This window comes from Aquarana catesbeiana, linkage group LG03, assembly GCF_042186555.1.
Source record: "Aquarana catesbeiana isolate 2022-GZ linkage group LG03, ASM4218655v1, whole genome shotgun sequence".
NCBI classification, from domain to species: domain Eukaryota; kingdom Metazoa; phylum Chordata; class Amphibia; order Anura; family Ranidae; genus Aquarana; species Aquarana catesbeiana.
In genome coordinates, this window is record NC_133326.1 from 179,842,728 (window position 1) to 179,861,488 (window position 18,761).

Here is an 18,761-nt window from a genome sequence, read left to right on the forward strand (position 1 = left end):
TGGAAATTTGGCGTTTTATATTGTAGGTCTGTAAATCTTAACAATAACACACTTAAATCTGTCCAAACCAGAGTCTAGTAGATATCCCGGGTATGATAAAGTTTGAAACACAAAAACATAAATTATAATATAATAAATAAAAATAAATAATTACAAAAAAAAAAAAAATAGTAATAAAATAAATTTCCCCACAATTCACTATCGCTCAATTCTGCAAGTGTTCTAATTTACTATCGCTGTTTTCTAGCTGGTCTAAAGCCACTTTTGACGTAAAGGGACACTTTTTGGTTGCTATGGACAATCTCCAGTTTCCAGGCAGAAAGAACAGTGTATATCATGTAAAATTGCATGCAGGGCATGGGACAAAGCACTGGGGACAAAAGGGATGTGAAATCATTTCATACAGTACTGTAATCTGTAAGATTACAGTACTGTATGTGTTATGCTTTTGACATTTTTTTGAATTTGCCGCCAGGCTCCGCCCCCGTGCGTCGCGCCGCTCACAGGGAACGGAGCCTGGCACGGAGAGGCTTCGGAGGAGGACGGAGCCCTCGGACACTGCGGGTGACATTGCAGGATCCCGGGGACAAGGTAAGTAACGCCGCCCCAGGATCCTGCAATGCGATCCCGAGTGTGGCTCGGGGTTACCGCTAATGGTACTGAATTTTAACCCCGAGCCACACTCGGGAAAACCGCCAGGGAGGTTAAGAACATTAAGACATTGAGGGGTTGATTTACTAAAACTGGAAAGTGCAAAGCCTGGTGCAGATGTGCATGGTAGCCAATCAGCTTCTAACTTCAGCTTGTTCAACTAAGCTTTGACAAAAAAATCCTGGAAGCTGATTGGTTTCTATGTAGAGCTGCACCAGATTTTGTACTGAGGTTTTCTTTAGTGTGGCCTGGTTGTGAGAAATGATGTCCCACAGGTGTGCAGAACTCATCTCTTTTATGTTCCTTGATGGTGTGTCTGTGAAAATTCATCCTTGTTCACAAACTTCTGTCCTGTTTCCCCAATGTACGATCCTTTGTTACATTTCTTGCATTGGATGAGGAACACAACATTACTGGAGGTGCAGCTGTAAGATCCTGGGATATCGAAGGTCCCTTTTGTGTGTGTGATTTTTTAATAGATTGATTTGGTTGCACAGGTTGCAGCTTTTTTTTATTGCAGGGTTTGCTTCCATTTTTTGTGACTGCATAATCAGAATTTATTTTTCTGCTGATTACTTTATGTCTGAGGTTAGGTGATTGTCTGAAAGCCAGTATTGGGGGTTGTTACTTTCAGAGTTTCATCCTGTTATGATGGGTTGTAAAACTTTGATTATCTGTCTTATCCCTTCTAGTGCTGGATTGTATGTCATTAATACACTACCTAGGTTATTAGTTTTTTCCTCTTTGTATTGGAGTAAATGTTCTCTTCAGGTTTTCAAGGCTGTGTTTATGCTGGTGTTGATGGTTTTGTCCTTTTAACCTTTCTTATGGAAGGAATCTGCTAGTGTTCTGAGTGTTCCCTCTTATAAAACAATTTACTTATTACTAAGGATGCTTCTTTCTCCATAAGCAATTCCAGCTGAAATCTGTACCGGACAGGGTGGTTATAACAAATAACAAGAACTATGACAAGCGGAAACAATAAACCACTGGTGGTGTGAAGTCTGCAGGACTATACTACAATCTCAAGCTATCTATAATACATATATACATATATTATTATCATATACATCTATAGCATATTTCACAATTTCTTGGGGGGAACTATGCATAAGTATAAAGGAAATGTTTTAAAACTGAACTGTACTCGCCGACGCAGCATCCCGGAGCTCTTTGCTAGCCTTTGACATCTTCGCGCATTCTTCTGGGTCTCAATCACCAGCTGCTTTCATTTGCCGGGGGTGGGTGGCATCAGTCCCAAACGTGCATGGGTGTTTAGTCAGCTTTTTCCCTTTAAGCAACAAATAATAATAATATAAAAAATGGCAAAAAGTGGCTGAATAGGGACTATGCTATCAATGTAACAAAAAAGGATAGGTATATTTTTTTTACGAAATAACCATGGGAAGAGCTGGATTCTTAATTCCTTCCCCTCTAGGCCAAGTGTATTGTCCCACCCTACATTTCCAGCCTATTGGCTAGCCTTACTATCTAATTAACAAGATCAGACATGATAGTCATTAAAAGGAACTAAAAGGCTGGGAACAGTGAGGCTGAAAAGACATGCTGCATACTCTTTATTTTATATATATATATATGAATAAGTAAGTATGTACACAATGCAGTATTCCAACAAAATGCACAAACTGTAGATGGATATCACAATAAGGACCCAACTGGATGGTCTTGGCAGGCAGGACAGAACTTTGCCTGCAGTTTAGCATACATGGAATGTGTTGTCAACAATCAGCTTGATATGTGGGTGCTTGTCAACACCTTTATTGGATATGCAAAAGTCTATATTTGGCCAATGATTTCATGTAGGAGAATTTGCCCCTTTGTTTACTTGAGCAGAAGGGTTCCAGAGATTTCATTCAGTCCCCAGGAAGTGATGGGTTTGGATGTGTTTTTTCTTTTTTTTGGGGGGGTCAGCAAATGTTGTTCATCATGATTGATGTGGATCTGCATTGATGGACAATGTGATCACCGGTGGATGTAGATTAAGGGACTTTTTTTAAAAAAATGACTTGTTATAACTGTGTTTGTGTTTGAGTTTTTTTTTACTGTGTACATTTGTTTTGTAAATGATTAGGGGTTCTATGTACCCCTTACTCATTCACAAGGTGGCACAGGGTTGTGGGGAAGAGGCCCTTGTCCTCATCAACATGCAGGGTCATTTTTGGGGCATGTGGCCTAGTATGGTTTAGAAGGGTGCTACACACTGTTATGGAGTTTATTGGGGGGGGGGGGCACCCTATGGTCTTTGTCTTGATTTTTGCATTGATTTCCCCTTAAACTCCATATCAGATCATATCCTCATGACTTTTTTTTTCAAGTCTATAATTCATATCAGACCTGAAGGGCCTGGTATGAATTTGGAGGGAACGCCCACACCGTTTTTTTTTTTTTTAACACTATCATGTCCCTTTGTGTACATGACCGCTGGGAATTCCGGCTGACAGCTAAATAGGCCAGGCAGGGATGAGTCCATAGTCATTAGGACATCGGTGGGTGCCAGCTACCTGACAACTAGTAGCCCTGAGTAGGAGCTGTCACATTTAGCAGTGGTAGTATTACAGCTGCTACATTTTTCACTTCCTGCTGTAGCTGGTCTTTAATACAAAATAAAGTGATAAATATTGTAAAATTAAAAAATCAACTCATGCATAATTAATGTGTTACTACACCCACAACAGTAAAATCAGTCTGTATATGCAGGATAGCATGCTTGTTATACTCACTGTGGAACTTAAGGGGTTAATCCTCTGCATTGTATAAAAAGGCTGTGTGATCCTGTCACTCTGATTCTCCTCTTCTTCCACTGACTCCAGACCATTTCCTGATAGCACAGAGCATTAGGGGAAAGACTGCACATCAGTTTGTATTGATAGAGAGGTTTTTTTTTTTCTTGGGAGAGTGCATGTGATCAGCACAGGGCCAATCAGCACTGTCCAGACAGAGGGTCAGGGGAAAATAAAAACTCATCCTACAAGCTTTAAGCAGACACTGATACAGGACTGCTCTAACTGCTGATGAGAAAAAGGTATTTATCTGTTTGTATTTACTAAAACTATTGCATTTCCATGTTCTGTGTACTGTGGGAGACCGGACATAGTGAATGCAGGGTCCTGGGTTTAGTAACACTTTAGCAAATTTTTTTTAGTGAATTGACTACTTCTGAGATAAATATTGCAAACAGTAGTTATTTAAAGTGGATGTAAACCCACTCTAATCCTTTCTAAACCACTGCCATAGTGGTTATCCATAAGGATAGGTATAAAAAGCCTAGACGTGTTCAGATCCCCTGATGAAGTCACGTGATGACGTAACGCGTAGGGATTGGCCGGAGGTTGAAGTATACCGGAAGTGTTGTGAGAACGGCGTCCAGCCGCCATATTAGCTGTTTATGCTTGTTTTTTAAAATTTTTATGAGAACGTGGATGTGGAGCACCCATTCAGGGTATACACTTAGTGGAACGCAAGACCCCCTGGTGGTTGGTGTTAAAACAGCGGAGTTGATTCCTGTTTATGGTTTATGCCGTTATTTCAAGATATTAAGGTTTTAGATTTGATGAAAAGGAGGACCCCCTAGTGGTTGAAGTTTGAATAACGGAATGGATCCCTGTTGATTACCTTATGCTGACATATAAAGATATGAAGGTGAGGGTTCTGTGAGCTCATTTATGGGATTATAAACCTCCTCCCAGCCTGCTGTGTAATTTATTCAAACGTATTCTTGCATTATTAATTTTTGGACCTTCATTGAAAGAATGTGTAATTAAGAGATCATCATCATATTGAATCTTATGCCCCAAGATTAATTTACCAACGTATGGACTAATCACTTTTGCACTTTAATATTCCGATCGAACATTATTTATACAGTGTTTATTTATTTTGTTTATTGAGTATTTTTTTTGCATTTTATTGCTGTAGCGTGGAATCACTATATTATTGTATATTATCCATAAGGATATACATGCCTCCTGCGTGTATCCTTACCTGTCAAATGTCTCCCCTCTGTCTGTTATGAGACCCAAAAAACTGCAGATTCTGTGGGTGGGTCTGTTGTCTGGAGCTCGGTAGGTGGAGTCGTGATGTCCGTAGACTCCCCGCCCACCTCTACACTCCCCTTGTCAATATGCATTTTCTCCTGTGTATTTCTTACACGGAACTTCTGCTATGATCACTAACATCCAGTCAAAACCAAGAAAGGTCACCACATGACTTCAGCATGCCCAATCATGCTGAGGTGTGGAGCAGCCAATCCTTGCAGAGCTGGAGAAGAAAGGAGGAGGGGATCTGAAGTACACAGAATGTCTCTCTCAGGTTCATGCAGAAGATATGTAAATCACCTGTCACTCACAGCAAGGGGGAGAAATGAACTCTTATTTCTGTCTGTCCATTTTTATCTCACTCAAAAAAGATAAGAGGACTGCTCAGAGCTGGATTAACTCTTTGTGGCAAGACTGGGCACAGATGACATGAAATCCTATACTGTACAAGGTGCAAACCTTAATTTAAAAAAAATCAGGTTTACATCCACTTTAAAGCAGAGTTCCACAAAAAATGGAACTTACACTTTAAGGGAGGTGGCCCCTGACATGCCACATTTGGCATGTCATTTTTTTGAGGGGGATAGCCTCTTTTTAGAGGGTCCCAGCCCCACTTCCTCCCAGCACACCGCGACACCGGAAGGGAGATCACATCTCCCCCCTCCCTCTCGGCAATCATCTAGGACATGTTGCAGGTCCCAGATGATTGCCCGGCCAGTCGCCGTGCATGGCGCAGCTCACGTATGCGCAGTGGGTGCCCGGCTGTGATGCCACAGCTGGGCGCCCACAGTTACAATGCTGGCGCCACAGAGAGGAGGGGGAGATGAGTGGGGCTTTGTTCCCCCACATTGCTCGACCCTGGGACAGGTAAGTATCAGATTATTAAAAGTCAGCAGCTGCAGTATTTTATTTTTTTAAACATAACTCCTCTTTAAGGCAAAAATGTATGTGATATTAAAGTGTTACTAAACCCACAACAGTAAAATCAGTCTGTATATGCAGAATAGCACGCTTGTTATACTCACTGTGGAGCTTAAGGGGTTAATCATCTGCATTGTGTAAAAAGGCTGTTTTTATCCTGTATGCACAGATCCTCCCCTCCTGCACTGTCTATCTGGGGAAGGCCAGCTAACACAGGCAGTGTAGCCAACCTGCACATGCTCAGTTTTGTCTTTTATGCTGGAGAGAATAATTACTTGTTGATCAGAGATAGCCAGGTCACATGAAACTGTGCAGTTTATCACTAACCGTGGTATACAGATCAGCCAAAAAGGTATATAGTGGCAATATTTTAATGTACAAAGAAGATTTATAAGCTGTGGGCGCTGTGGGCGCTGTGGGCACTGGGGGGGGGGGGCTGGGCAGATGAACTATTTTCATATTACCGGGTTTAGTAACACTTTAATCTCTTAGTGAATTTACCCCGTTAATTTTTGAATATAGGCCAAATTTAGAACTTATGATAAGGATATAAGTAATATGAAAAAGGAAAGAAAGTCAACTGTGGTAGAATTTCTGCTTCATCTAAATACTTCCTGTAATGTCAATCATTTCAGTGTGGTCAGAGTCCTCTTCAGGTTTTGGCATATGCTGCCATATGGTGTAGATGAGATATGCTCAGCTCTCTCATTGTAAGTGTCTTGGCTTATTTAGAAGTGGAAGTAAAAACTACAATGTATGCTTACATGTGGCATGCAAACACATTTCAGCTTTTTTTTTTCTTTTTTAGGCTAACAAGAATTTGAATGAACAAAAATGATTATTTGTTATAAATGCACAAATCCCTGACTGGTGCACTCCCTGTTGTAAAGTCTTGTAAAATATGTTCATCTTTTATATAAATAAAATGATGGTAATATAACTTTTACTATACATGGCTTTTTATTTTTTTTTTTCCACAGAAAGCAAAATAAGGAAACGAAACACTCTGCATGATTACACCAAAACATCAGACACCACTTTAACTAGGATTAACAAGGCACTTGAGGTGAAAACAAAGTTTTTCAACACCACAGAGAACTGTGCCAAAAGATGCAGTCGTAACAAAGGACTCTCTTTTACTTGCAAGTAAGTAGCCAGATAGACAGTGCAAATGGTATTATATAGTTACACGACTTAACTTGTGAGGAAGACATTCTTTTGGTGGCTCTGTGTGTGGTACATGCCAATTGGTACTAATGTTATGAGTTGTGGCCTTCATCTGCTAGGCAGATGTAAAAGTTGGCTTAGTATGCCATGCTTCTAAATACAAAAGCTTTTATAATGTCTCTGCTAAATGTGAACATAGCTGTTGTTTTCAGCAACATCTAATTAGTAATTTATAAATAATATATCAACAGAGCACTGTTACTGCTTCAGGGAGACCTGGTAAAACTCATTCTTTACATATAAACTTTTTTATTCATGCACGTATTGCTCTTATTAATCCTGCAAAAAGGATTAGTACATCAAACGATTTAAGCATGGCCTGTAAAATTTACCCATCACAAAATCCTTCTAGGGCTAAACCATTCTTCTGATGTTGTTTCCCTGAGATGTGATACCGTAATACATCTTAAACGGCATTTCAATCTGTAGTTAGCAATACATTCAGCAAACTGTTCAGCTTTTTCATGCATTTACTTAAGTGGCTGAAAAACATAGGTCAAGCCAAAAGGCGTTATCTTCTAAAAATATATATATTTTTATTGGTAACAAAAATGGTTCCTCATAAGTAGATATATACACAGTCACATATTTCTTTAGTAAATTGAACATAATTAATAATTATCAGTTTTCAGAATTACCAAGTTCATACATTTGACACAATCACAAAAGCAATTTTTTTTTGTTCGAACAGCAAGCCTGATAAGCAGAAAAAGGAACCTGTGCATTTTTCAATCATAAGTATTGTTCCAAACAGGTTTACAAACAAACAAATTAAAGTGGTGTTCCGGCCGAAATTATACTTTTAAATAAAAATACCCCTATAATACACAAGCTTAATGTATTCTAGTAAAGTTAGTCTGTAAACTAAGGTCTGTTTTGTTAGTTTATAGCAGTAGTTTGTTATTTTATAAACTTACAGCAGGCCATGGCCATCTTAAGTTTGGGCATCTGAAGCCAGACTGTATTTCTTCCTGGATCTCATCCTTGCAGATCTCGCACATGCTCAGTGCAGCACAAGCAGTGTAATAGGTTTCAGGTCAGGTTTCCATAGCAATGGCAGTTTCAGAGGAAGTTTCCACCCCTTCCCAGAAGGCATTGCAAACAGGAAATGATGCCATGGGCCGCGGCCAGGGAGGAGGAAGTGAAAAATGAATACAGCAGATATACAGTAGGTGCTGAGAAAATTTTTTTTTAAATATTCAATTTGTTTACAGTGCACAGTTTAGTGAGGGATGCTGAAGAGTTGTAAAAGTGGGTGGAACTCCACTTTAAGTTAACCAGCACACTGGAAAATTTCTGAAGTCCACAAAGATATCCACTGGATGTTGGCTGCTTTGTAAAGTTTGTAATTACTTATGTAATACCTGATTATTGCCCACAAACAACAGATGCTATCCAACATGCAGAAAGATTTCTGATATTAAAAACAGAAATTATTGAGCATGCCGAAAGGTTTCTGATATCAGAAACAGAAGATAAATATTTCTGTAAATTCCTGTAATCTTTCTTTAAAAGGAAAAGGTTTGGGACTTTAAATGAAATGTATGTATAGAAACTAAGTGTAAACCTGGGCCTATGTACACTACTCAGCGCCAAAGTTACTTCACAGTTGTCAAGGTGAAATAAAACTTTAATATTCAAACATAGACTAAAAAGCAAAAACCTGCTTGATCGCTTTTCAGCGGTCAAACGGATAAGGGTATACCCTGTAAAAGCTGCTGTTTAAAGTATTCAAGAGTATAAAGGGTTAACAAAAGAAAGTTCAGATAAAATACTGCATTTCTGTTTCTGACCAACATCAATAACCTAATAGATAATTTGTATGTGATGACAATATAAATTGCTCTTTAAACACAGTGGGTGATCCTAGAAATTGGTCTGTGTGTGCACCTTCCACCAAACACAAAATCTTCACTTCACAAATGTGAGGCACGCTCCCCCAAGGGGTTAAACTCGCCAGAGCCTAGATAAACTCAAGCCTTTAAAAGGAGATCCTTAGATTGCTTAGAGAAGACAGTCATCAACACTGGAGGCAGTTTTGGTAACTATAATTCACTCCGATCAAGTGTATTCATAAAACATAAAATTGTGGATTTAGCATAATCCCGTTTCATGAATTTATAGAAAACCCATACACCCGTCCCTCATACAGAATACGTACAAAACTCAAACATCAATGAAGCATAAAAATCACAAATTGAGTGTAGTCACCGGCTTGCTGTCCAGGGAGACGTCTGTGTTGAATACACAACGATACTGTGTGTTTCCCAATAACTGACCAGCTGACGGTGGAATGCACACTTCACTTCCGGTTGCCGTGGTGATCATGGCCTGATGTTTCGTCACTTCCAACTTCAACTGAGGGCATGCAAAATCACAAAGTCAACTGAGGGCATGCAAAATCACAAAATCACACGTCACTTCCAGTTGCCGTGGTGATCACGCCCTGACGTTTCGTCACTTCCGACTCCAACTGAGGGCATGTCAGGGCGTGATCACCACGGCAACCGGAAGTGACGTGTGCATTCCACTGTCAGCTGGTCAGTTATTGGGAAACACACAGTATCGCTGTGTATTCAACACAGACATCTCCCTGGACAGCAGGCCGGTGACTACATTCACCTTGTGATTTTTATGCTTCAATGATGTTTGAATTTTGTATGTATTCTGTATGAGGGCATGCCCTCAGTTGAAGTAGGAAGTAACAAAACCTCAGGGCGTGATCACCACATCAACCAGAGGTGATGTGTGCGTTCCACCGTCAGCTGGTCAGTTATTGGGAAACACACAGTATCGCTGTATTCAACACAGATGTCTCCCTGGACATCAGGCTGGTGGCTACACTCACTTTGTGATTTTTATGCTTCATTAATGTTTGAATTTTGTACGTATTCTGTATGAGGGACGGGTTTATGGGTTTTCTATTAATAAATTCACGAAACAGGATTACGCTATGTCTACAATTTTCTTTATGTTTTATGAATACACTTGATCGAAGTGAATTATAGTTACCAAAACTGCCTCCAGTGTTGATGACTGCCTTCTCTAAGCAATATAAGGATCTCCTTTTAAAGGCTTTAGTTTATCTAGGTTCTGGTGAGTTTAACCCCTTGGGGGAGCGTGCCTCACATGGTGAAGATTTTGTGTTTGGTGGAAGGTGCACACACAGACCAATTTCTAGGATCACCCACTGTGTTTAAAGAGAAATTTATATTGTCATCACATACAGATTATCTATTGGGTTATCGATGTTGGTCAGAAACAGGAATAGACTAACAGTAGTGCTGTTTTAACATGGGACTGATGCAGTATTTTATATGTATATATGTGAATTACAATAACAATATGCCATCATGATATCTGTATGTATATGAAAGAATAAATGTGCCATCATGCATTTGACCACTTTACCAGCTATGTTTCACGTGCTTCATTTAACTGCTTCAGCCCCAGAAGATTTTACCCCCTTCCTGACCAGAGCACTTTTTACAATTTGGCACTGCGTCGCTTTAACTGACAATTGCGCGGCCATTCGACAATGTACCCAAACCAAATTTGCGTCTATGTTCCCCCACAAATAGAGCTTTCTCTTGGTGGTATTTGGTCACCTCTGCGGTTTTTATTTTTTGTGCTATAAACAAAAAAGTAACAAAAATTTTGAAAAAAAACAATATTTTTTACTTTTTGCTATAATAAATATCCCCAAAAGTTTTTTTTTTTTTTTTTTTTTCCAATAAATTTTTATTGAGTTTTACATATTACAGGTTATGAAGTCATAGTAAGGAACAGGAACATGAACATGTAAATGTAAGTTTACAGACTAGATATTGTAAATATAGTCTGAATAGCAATTTTATGAATAACGTTCTATGAGAAAGAAAAAAACGTTAACAAAGTGATTATAAACGTAGGGTAGAACAGTTAACCTGGAATAATAGGAGGAGGGGTGGGGTAAGGAGGGGTGCAAGAGGAAGGAGGGGCAAGGAGGGATAAGGGAAGGGAGGGGAAGGAGAGCTTCAAGTGGAAGGCGAGTAGAGAGACAGGGCATTCAATTGTTAAACCTTAATTCAATCGTTAATTCTTTTTTGAGTACCAAAGGACCCATGGGTTTCAGCGAGTTAGTGTCTTTGTATGGGATTGTTTGCTGCATGACAAAAGGGTTTCATAAGTGAAATGGGTTTGTACTAAGTTAGTAACTTCCGTAAGGGAGGGAATGTTGTCAGATTTCCAGTTTCTAGTGATCAAGAGTTTGGTAGCTATTAGGACGTGTGTAATCACTGTTCTTTGGTGTATGAGAAAATCTTCTATTGTCAGATTAAGAATGGCTAAGTGTAGAGTAATTGTAACCGAGCTATGGAGTATGTCTTGGAGTATGGATTCCCCATTTTTCCAAAGCTGGGTTACATTTGGGCAATACCAAAGAATGTGGAGGAGGGTGCCCGTATGGCCACAGTTTCTCCAGCAGTCATGTGAGGCGTGTTTGTGGAATTTGGCCAGTCTGGACGGAGTTAGGTACCATCTCATTAGCTTTTTTTGGGTGATTTTCCAAAGGGAGGTGCAAGTTGTTGCTTTGTAAATAGATGCAATTGCCTGTTGCCATTGGGCATCTGTGAATTGTGTCTGTAGGTCAGATTCCCAGTCAAGGAGAGGTTTAGTTTTGCTGAACATGTTTTTTTCCTGTAGGAATGAGTATATGAGGGAAGTCCCTTCAGTGTTAGAGTGTTCTGTAAAGAAGTAGTTCCATAGTTTCAAGGGTAGTCTTCCTTCTAGAGATGTGTGTGCCTTCAAGAAGTTTTGTAATCTGAAGTAGGTGAGGAAGTCTTTGGAGGGTGCATTGAGGTCTTTGCCGATTTGTGAGAAGGATTTGCAGGTTGTTAGATCGCGAAGTTCTTGTGTGTATGTTACCCGGCAGTAATCCAGGATGGGAGTGTTAAGTCAGGAGTAAGAAGCTTTAAGGTGTTTAAGGAATGTGTATTGGTTTTGTCAGTACATGTGACCATTTGGTGTTGTGTAGTGTACGCCACACTTTAACTGAGGCTTGGACAGTGGGTGAGTAGTGGAAAATGTGAGGATTATGTGTAGAGGTACTAAATAACAAACTGGCGAGGTTTGTGCCCGGTGTCTTGTGATTTTCTATATCGCTCCAGAGAGTTTTGGGTGAGGTATTCATCTATTCTTTCATTTGTGATAGAATGGTGGCATTGTAGTAGTCCTAGATGTCTATGTATCCCACCCCCCCCCCCCGCGGATCTGTGTTTAATAAGTTTTGTGTGACTACATCTAGATTTTTTCCCTTGCCAAACAAATTGGCTTAGGATGGATTGGAGAGATTTCAGGTAGGTAGATGAAAGTGGTATAGGAAGTGTGCGAAATATGTAGAGCAACCGTGGCAATACCATCATTTTAAAGGCTGCCAGGCGGCCTGACCACGAGAATTCATGTTTAGAGAGTATTGTGGTTTCAGTAAGTATCATCTGTTTGGCGTCTGTGTAGTTGTGTGCGAAAAGACCTCTAGTGGATTTGGTGAGATTAATGCCGAGGTAATGAATACTATCCTCCACCCATGGGCAAGGATATTGGGTCTGGAGTAGATTACTAGTGGTTGCATCAATGCCCAGGTCTAGAATGTAGGATTTATGTTCATTAACTTTGTAGTAAGATAAAGTACTAAACCTTTTCAGTAGCGATTGGACCGAAGCCAGGGAAGAGTGAGGGTTTTTTGATCATGATTATCACGTCGTCTGAAAATAAATTTATCTTGTGTTCTGTGGTACCAATGGTGAAGCCTGGTATTGTAGAGTGGGATCTGACATGTTCTGCTAAGGGTTCCATAATTAGGTTAAAAATGATTGGTGAGAGCAGACAACCTTGTCGGGTGCCATTAGTGATGGAGAGTGGCTTAGACAGCATCTCCGACATATAGACCTGTGCTGATGGGGAGGAATACAGAGCCATTATGGCTGTCAGAATGGGGCCCTGAAAACCAAATTTGCCAAGGGTTGCTTCAAGATAATTCCAATGGACCCTATCGAACGCCTTCTCTGCATCCAAGGATAGGAGCAGATAAGGCGTTCTAGATATCTCAGTGTGATGGATTATGTTGATAATTCTGCGAGTGGCATCAGTCGTCTGCCTCCCTTTTGTGAAGCCTGATTAGTCCTTATGTATTAGAAGGGGCATTAGATTGAGTAATCTGTGGGCTATTAGTTTGGCATAGATTTTTGTGTCCACATTGAGAAGAGATATGGGTCGGAAGTTTTGTGCAGAGGTAGGCTCTTTCCCTGGCTTCAGTAGTGTAACAATTAAGGCACTTAGCATTTCTGGGGGGAGAGAGGAGGAGGAGGCAGCGTCATTGTACACTTTGGTCAGATATGGTGTTAGCACAGTTCCAAATTGTTTGTAATACTCTCCTGTAAGACCATCTGGGCCAGGAGATTTGTTAGAGGGAAGTGATGAAATTATATTTTTGATTTCTAGATCTGTAAATGGGGTGTTCAGGGAGTCTAGTTGTTCTGTGGTCAGTTTAGGGAAGTTGATCTCATTGAGAAATGCCTCTATATCAGGTAGAGATGGCTGTGTGTCATCTTTTAAATTATAAAGTGTATTGTAGTAGTAACTAAATGTGTCTGCAATAGATTGTGGATCTATCAGTTTCTGTTTAGTAGCTGGGTGGAATAGATGGGTAATTTTGGTTTTGGAATAGTAACCTTTGATTCTATTGGCCATTGCCTTTCCGGCTTTGTTACCAGTAGAGTAGTGTTGAGCTCTAAAATGCTTATGTGCTCTTTCAAAGGATTCTAGAAGGAGAGATTTTAATTCCTGTCTAAGGGAGTCTAATTTAGTCTTGGTTAATGGATCTGGATTAGTTTGGTTTTGGTGCTCTAGCGTTTTAATATCGGCAGTAAGTGTGTTTAGACGCTGTGATCTCCTCCTCCTCTCTCTAGCAGTAAGTTGAATAAGGATCCCCCTTATGAATGCCTTATGGGCATTCCAAAGAACGGTATCATTGCTAACAGATCATACATTAGTATTAAAGTAATCTGTTAAATGCTCTCTAATATAAGAAGAATGGATCGTGAGTGGAGAATCGCAGCATTCGCTCTACATATCCCTGTACGGGAAATCTTCAGCGAGTCTTCTATGGTCATTGTAACCGGAGCGTGGTCAGACCACGTAATGGTCAACATCTCCGGGGAGGAGATTTTGGGCAAAGTCCATTTATCCACCAGGAAGTAGTCAATCTGAGCGTAGGAATTGTGTCTAGGGGAGAAATAGGAGTTGTCCCTTTCGGTGGTGTGATGGCATCTCCACACATCAAATAGGTCATGAGAACGAATGAACAGTCCCATAGGGGATGTAACTCTGGTTGAGTGGGAAGAGGAGTCGACGGAGTTGTCAGGTACTATGTTAAAGTCCCCACACATGACAAGGTGTCCTTGTTTAAAGTGATTGATTTTTTTAATCAATTTGGACAGAAAGTGAATCTGTTTCTTGTTGGGGGCATATACTGATACAATGGTGTAATTATCGTTGTTTAATGTACAATTCAATGCCAGATATCTCCCATCAACATCATGAAGGCTGTCATGTAGGGTGAATGAGCATGTAGATTTAATGGCTATCATTTTTTGTCAGGACCCGAGGCTTTAAAGATGTTTGAAAAATTCTTATTGGAGCACTGAGGTTCGGCGTTGGTTTTAAAGTGCGTTTCTTGGACGCACAGGACATTGCAGTGGGAATCCTGTGCAGTTTGCCACAGAGATGGCCTTTTGGCAGGGTGATTGAGGCCTTTTACGTTGACAGAAATTTGGGCATTTTGAAAGTGGTGCGTATAGGTAATAGAGTAAGGTACTACTTACAGTTACTCAGATGGGTAAATTGCTCGAGGAGGTTGGTTGTTGGTAGAATTCCTGGATCCGATGGACTTGAGCTCTCGTGGATAAGGAAGGAAGGGAGAAAAACAGCAAGGTAGTTAGTGATAAACAAGAGGGTAAGGGAAAGCAGGTGTCAGCAGTGTGTTAGGGACTGCTGAATGTGGCTGAGGGTAAAGTTCGTAAACTAACTGCAAAGAGCAGGCACTGAATCGGAGTGCTTATCTGAGATTGGATTCACAGCATCACTGATTTGGAAGTCCTTTGTTGTAGAGGTGAGAATGATCGGAGTTGAAGGATTGCGCGTTTGGTTTGTGGGTCACTGGGGTTGGAGGGTCACCATCAGGAATGATACCCCATGTTTTGAGCAATTGTATGCCCTCTTCGACGGTATGGATATTGTGGCGTGTTCCATTTCTGGTAACCATCAGCTTGGTTGGGAACCCCCATTGAAATGGGATCTTATGATTATTGAGGGGTTTTGTGATTGTTTGCAGTTGACGTCTCTGTTGACGGGTGTATTGAGAGATGTCAGCAAAAAGTTGCAGCTTTGTGTATGGATGTGGGAGCTGTCCCAGGCATCTGGATTGTGTAAGGAGCATGTCCTTGGTGTGGTAGAAATGGATGCGCATCAGAGTATCCTGAGGTACTTCTGCGGGTAGGTGAGGAGGTTTTGGGAGACGATGGATGCGATCGATGATCGTCTCGATCAGTTGAGATCAACTTCCTAGCGTAGGAATTGAGATCTGCTGGTAGGATAGTTTCAGGGATTCCTCTTATCTTGATATTTTGGCGCCGTGAGCGATCTTCAAGATCCGCCATTTTGGCACACACCCAGCGGTGTTCTTCTCTGGTGTGGTCATGTGCATCTACCAGGTCATTAACTGTTTCTGTCATGACGCTCATCTGCTTTTCAATAATCCCCACTTTCTGCCCTGTGTGCAGCATTTCTGTTTTAAATGCTGTAAACATTGAAGAAATGTCAGACTGGAGGGAGCTGTGAAGTGACATCAGCATTTCTTTCAGCATAGTGTCTATGACAGGCTGATTTGTAGTAGGGAAGGCTGCTATGGGGGAAGCTGCAGAAGGCTGTGTGAGGAGATTTTCTAATGCAGGCCTTACCTCCTGTGACTGTTCCGCTGTATCCAGTCGCACCCTTGCTTTTGCAGGGCTGTTGGAGGTGGATGTGGGGCCTGAGGATAGCTGGGAGTCCAAGGAGTTGTGCTGGGCTGAAATGGAGGATTCTTCATCAACAGGCAGGTCAGTGTAGGAATCCTCTGTGTGCTGTGCAGTGCCGCGGATGCCATCTTGGATTTTATCTCCTTGAGGGATGATGAGGAAATCTGTGATTTTTGTGGGAATCCTGTATTCTTTCCTCTTTCTAGAGGTTCCGGTCTGGTTCCCCAGGTTGTGGGGGTCTGAGGATTGCATTTTATGGGGTCTGAGGCAGTGATTTGAGGTGCGGTTCTCCGTTCAGTGCAGGAGCTGTGAGGTCAGGCTTCCATTCAGCTCGGCAGCTAGCCACACCCCCCCAAAAGTTTTTTTAAAAAACGAATTTCTTCATCAGTTTAGGCCAATATATATTATTCTACATATTTTTGGTAAAAAAGATCGCAATAAACATACAGTATATTGATTGGTTTGTGCAAATGTTATAGCGTCTACAAACTATGGGAAAGATTTATGGCATTTTTATGGCATTTTTATTATTATTTTTTTACTAGTAATGGCGGTGATCTGCGATTTTTAGAGGTACTGCAACATTGTGACGAATAGATCGGAGACTTTTAACACTTTTTTGGGACCATTGGCATTTATACAGCGATCCGTGGTATAAAAATGCACTGATTACTGTGTAAATGTCACTGGCAGGGAAGGGGTTAACACTAGGGGGCAATCAAGAGGTTAAATGTGTGTTCCCTCAGCATGTTCTAACTGTGTGGGGATGGGAGTGACTAGGAGAGGAGTCATATCATTTTTCCTACTTAGAAGGAAGAAACTATATGGCTCCTTTCCTCTGACAGCACAGGGATTTGTGTGTTTACACACACAAATCCCCATGCTGGCACTCATGCACGCAATCGTGCGTGGCCGGCAGTGATCGTGCCCGCCATCCACGTGCATCGGATCCCCCGCCATGCAGCAGGCTAGCATGTGACTTCTGGTGGCAAAAAACGGGTAGGACGTACCTGTATGGGATTTCGCTCAGGAATGCCATTGTGCCGCAATATATCTGCGTGACACAGTTGGCAAGTGGTTAAAGTCCCAAACCTTTTCCTTTTAAATTTCAGATTCAGGGATGGAGGCGTATGGCTATAGAATATCATAGGCCTCATTTAAAGTCCCAAAACTCCCCACATACCCACTTTCCTGTAATCATTCAATCATTCACCGTACATTACTCAATTACTGGAGACTTCTCATGAATTTTTGCTCTCCTTGGGCATATTGGTGGAAAAAAAAGTGTGCTAGTTCCATTGACACTGCTTATATTTATCAGAATTTTGCACCAATTAACCCTCCTATTTTTTTGTTGTTAGATAAAGTCTACACATTTGTATTGATTTTATCCTTTAATCATCCTGCCCTTATACAATCAGCAGCTTAATGAGTCAGCCTACATGCTTTTGATTCTGCCAACCTGTGTGAATCATAAAAAGAGAGGGATTTGTTGAACTACCATTAAAGAGATATGTACGTTTCATGTTAATAAGCATATTATTCTCTTCAGGGCGTTTGCTTTCGATAAAAGCACAAAGAGATGCCACTGGTTTTCTTTCAATAGCTTGTCAAAAGGAGTCAAGAAGAAATTTGATCGTGCATTTGATCTTTTTGAAAAGAAAGGTAACATTATTTTGTCTTTTTTTTCCTTCTCTGTACTTGTGCCTCATGTTCAATGTTTATCTACATATGTAGTCATAGTCATCATGTTCTTTGACAAGGTTAGTATTTTAAGATTTTTTTTTTTCATACAGGGAACTGTCCTTTCATGTTTTTGATGTTTCTTGCATGCATGCTTGTCAAAAAGACATTTGTTACATATAATATAATACATAATGTGTTACACAATTTATAATTACTAATTCATATATTTGTTCATTTCAGTATTCATACATTATGTTTATCATTAGGCATATGCTAGTGCTGCGTATTTTTAACTACAGTTGCATTATAGTGAGTAGAAGATGAAATAAGCAAGCAGGGGCAGGTAAGATTAATGTAAACCCTCACTCACCTACATCTCCTTCATAAAGCAAACAAGTATACAAGAGCCCTATTCCAGTCAGTGTCAGTCTGCTGTCTTGAGCAGGGACCCCATTTTGTTTGGGCTAGAGCTTTTGAAGGGGACCCTCTCTGCCAAACAGCAATAATGCCTAGTACTGATAAGAACCTCTGAAGAGTGCCCTCTATGTTAAAGAGTATAATGACTGATAATGACATACCCCTCTGAAGAGTGCCCTCTATGCCAAAGAGCATAATGACTAGTACAGACATGAACCTGTGAAGAGTGCCCTCTATACCAAAGAGCATAATGACTAGTACAGACATGAACCTGTGAAGAGTGCCCTCTAAGCCAAAGAGCATAATGACTAGTACAGACATGAGCCTCTGAAGAGTGCCCTCTAAGCCAAAGAGCATAATGACTAGTACAGACATGAGCCTCTGAAGAGTGCCCTCAATGACAAAGAGCATAATGACTGATAATGATATACCCCTCTGAAGAGTGCCCTCTATGCCAAGGAGCATAATTATAAACTACTGATATGAGCACCTAAAGAGTACCCTCTATGTCAAAGAGCATAATGACTAGTACAGACATAAGCCCCTGAACAGTGCCCTCCATGCCAAAGATCACAATGACTAGTACTGACACAAGCCTGTGAAGAGTGTCAAAATGCATAATGACTAATACTGACATAAGAATAGGTCCATGCATGCAAAGTCTTCTACAATAACTATACCAACCTGTATGCTTTGGGATGTCTGGCTACATTTTTAGAGGGGGGCACCCAGATTTAAAATTTCTAAAAACATT

At 40.7% G+C, this 18,761-nt stretch overlaps 1 protein-coding gene across 3 annotated transcripts in view; it reads left to right on the forward strand.

Annotated features, from left to right (window-relative positions):
• The window catches only part of HGF (hepatocyte growth factor), a 192,195-nt gene that overhangs the window by 36,735 nt on the left and 136,699 nt on the right, over window positions 1-18,761 (forward strand). For all 3 annotated transcript variants that reach the window (XM_073619566.1, XM_073619565.1, XM_073619567.1), the window contains exons 2-3: window positions 6,608-6,773; window positions 17,457-17,569. In XM_073619566.1, coding sequence (XP_073475667.1) covers window positions 6,608-6,773; window positions 17,457-17,569 — 279 coding nt within the window. The remainder of the gene's footprint in view (window positions 1-6,607; window positions 6,774-17,456; window positions 17,570-18,761) is intronic.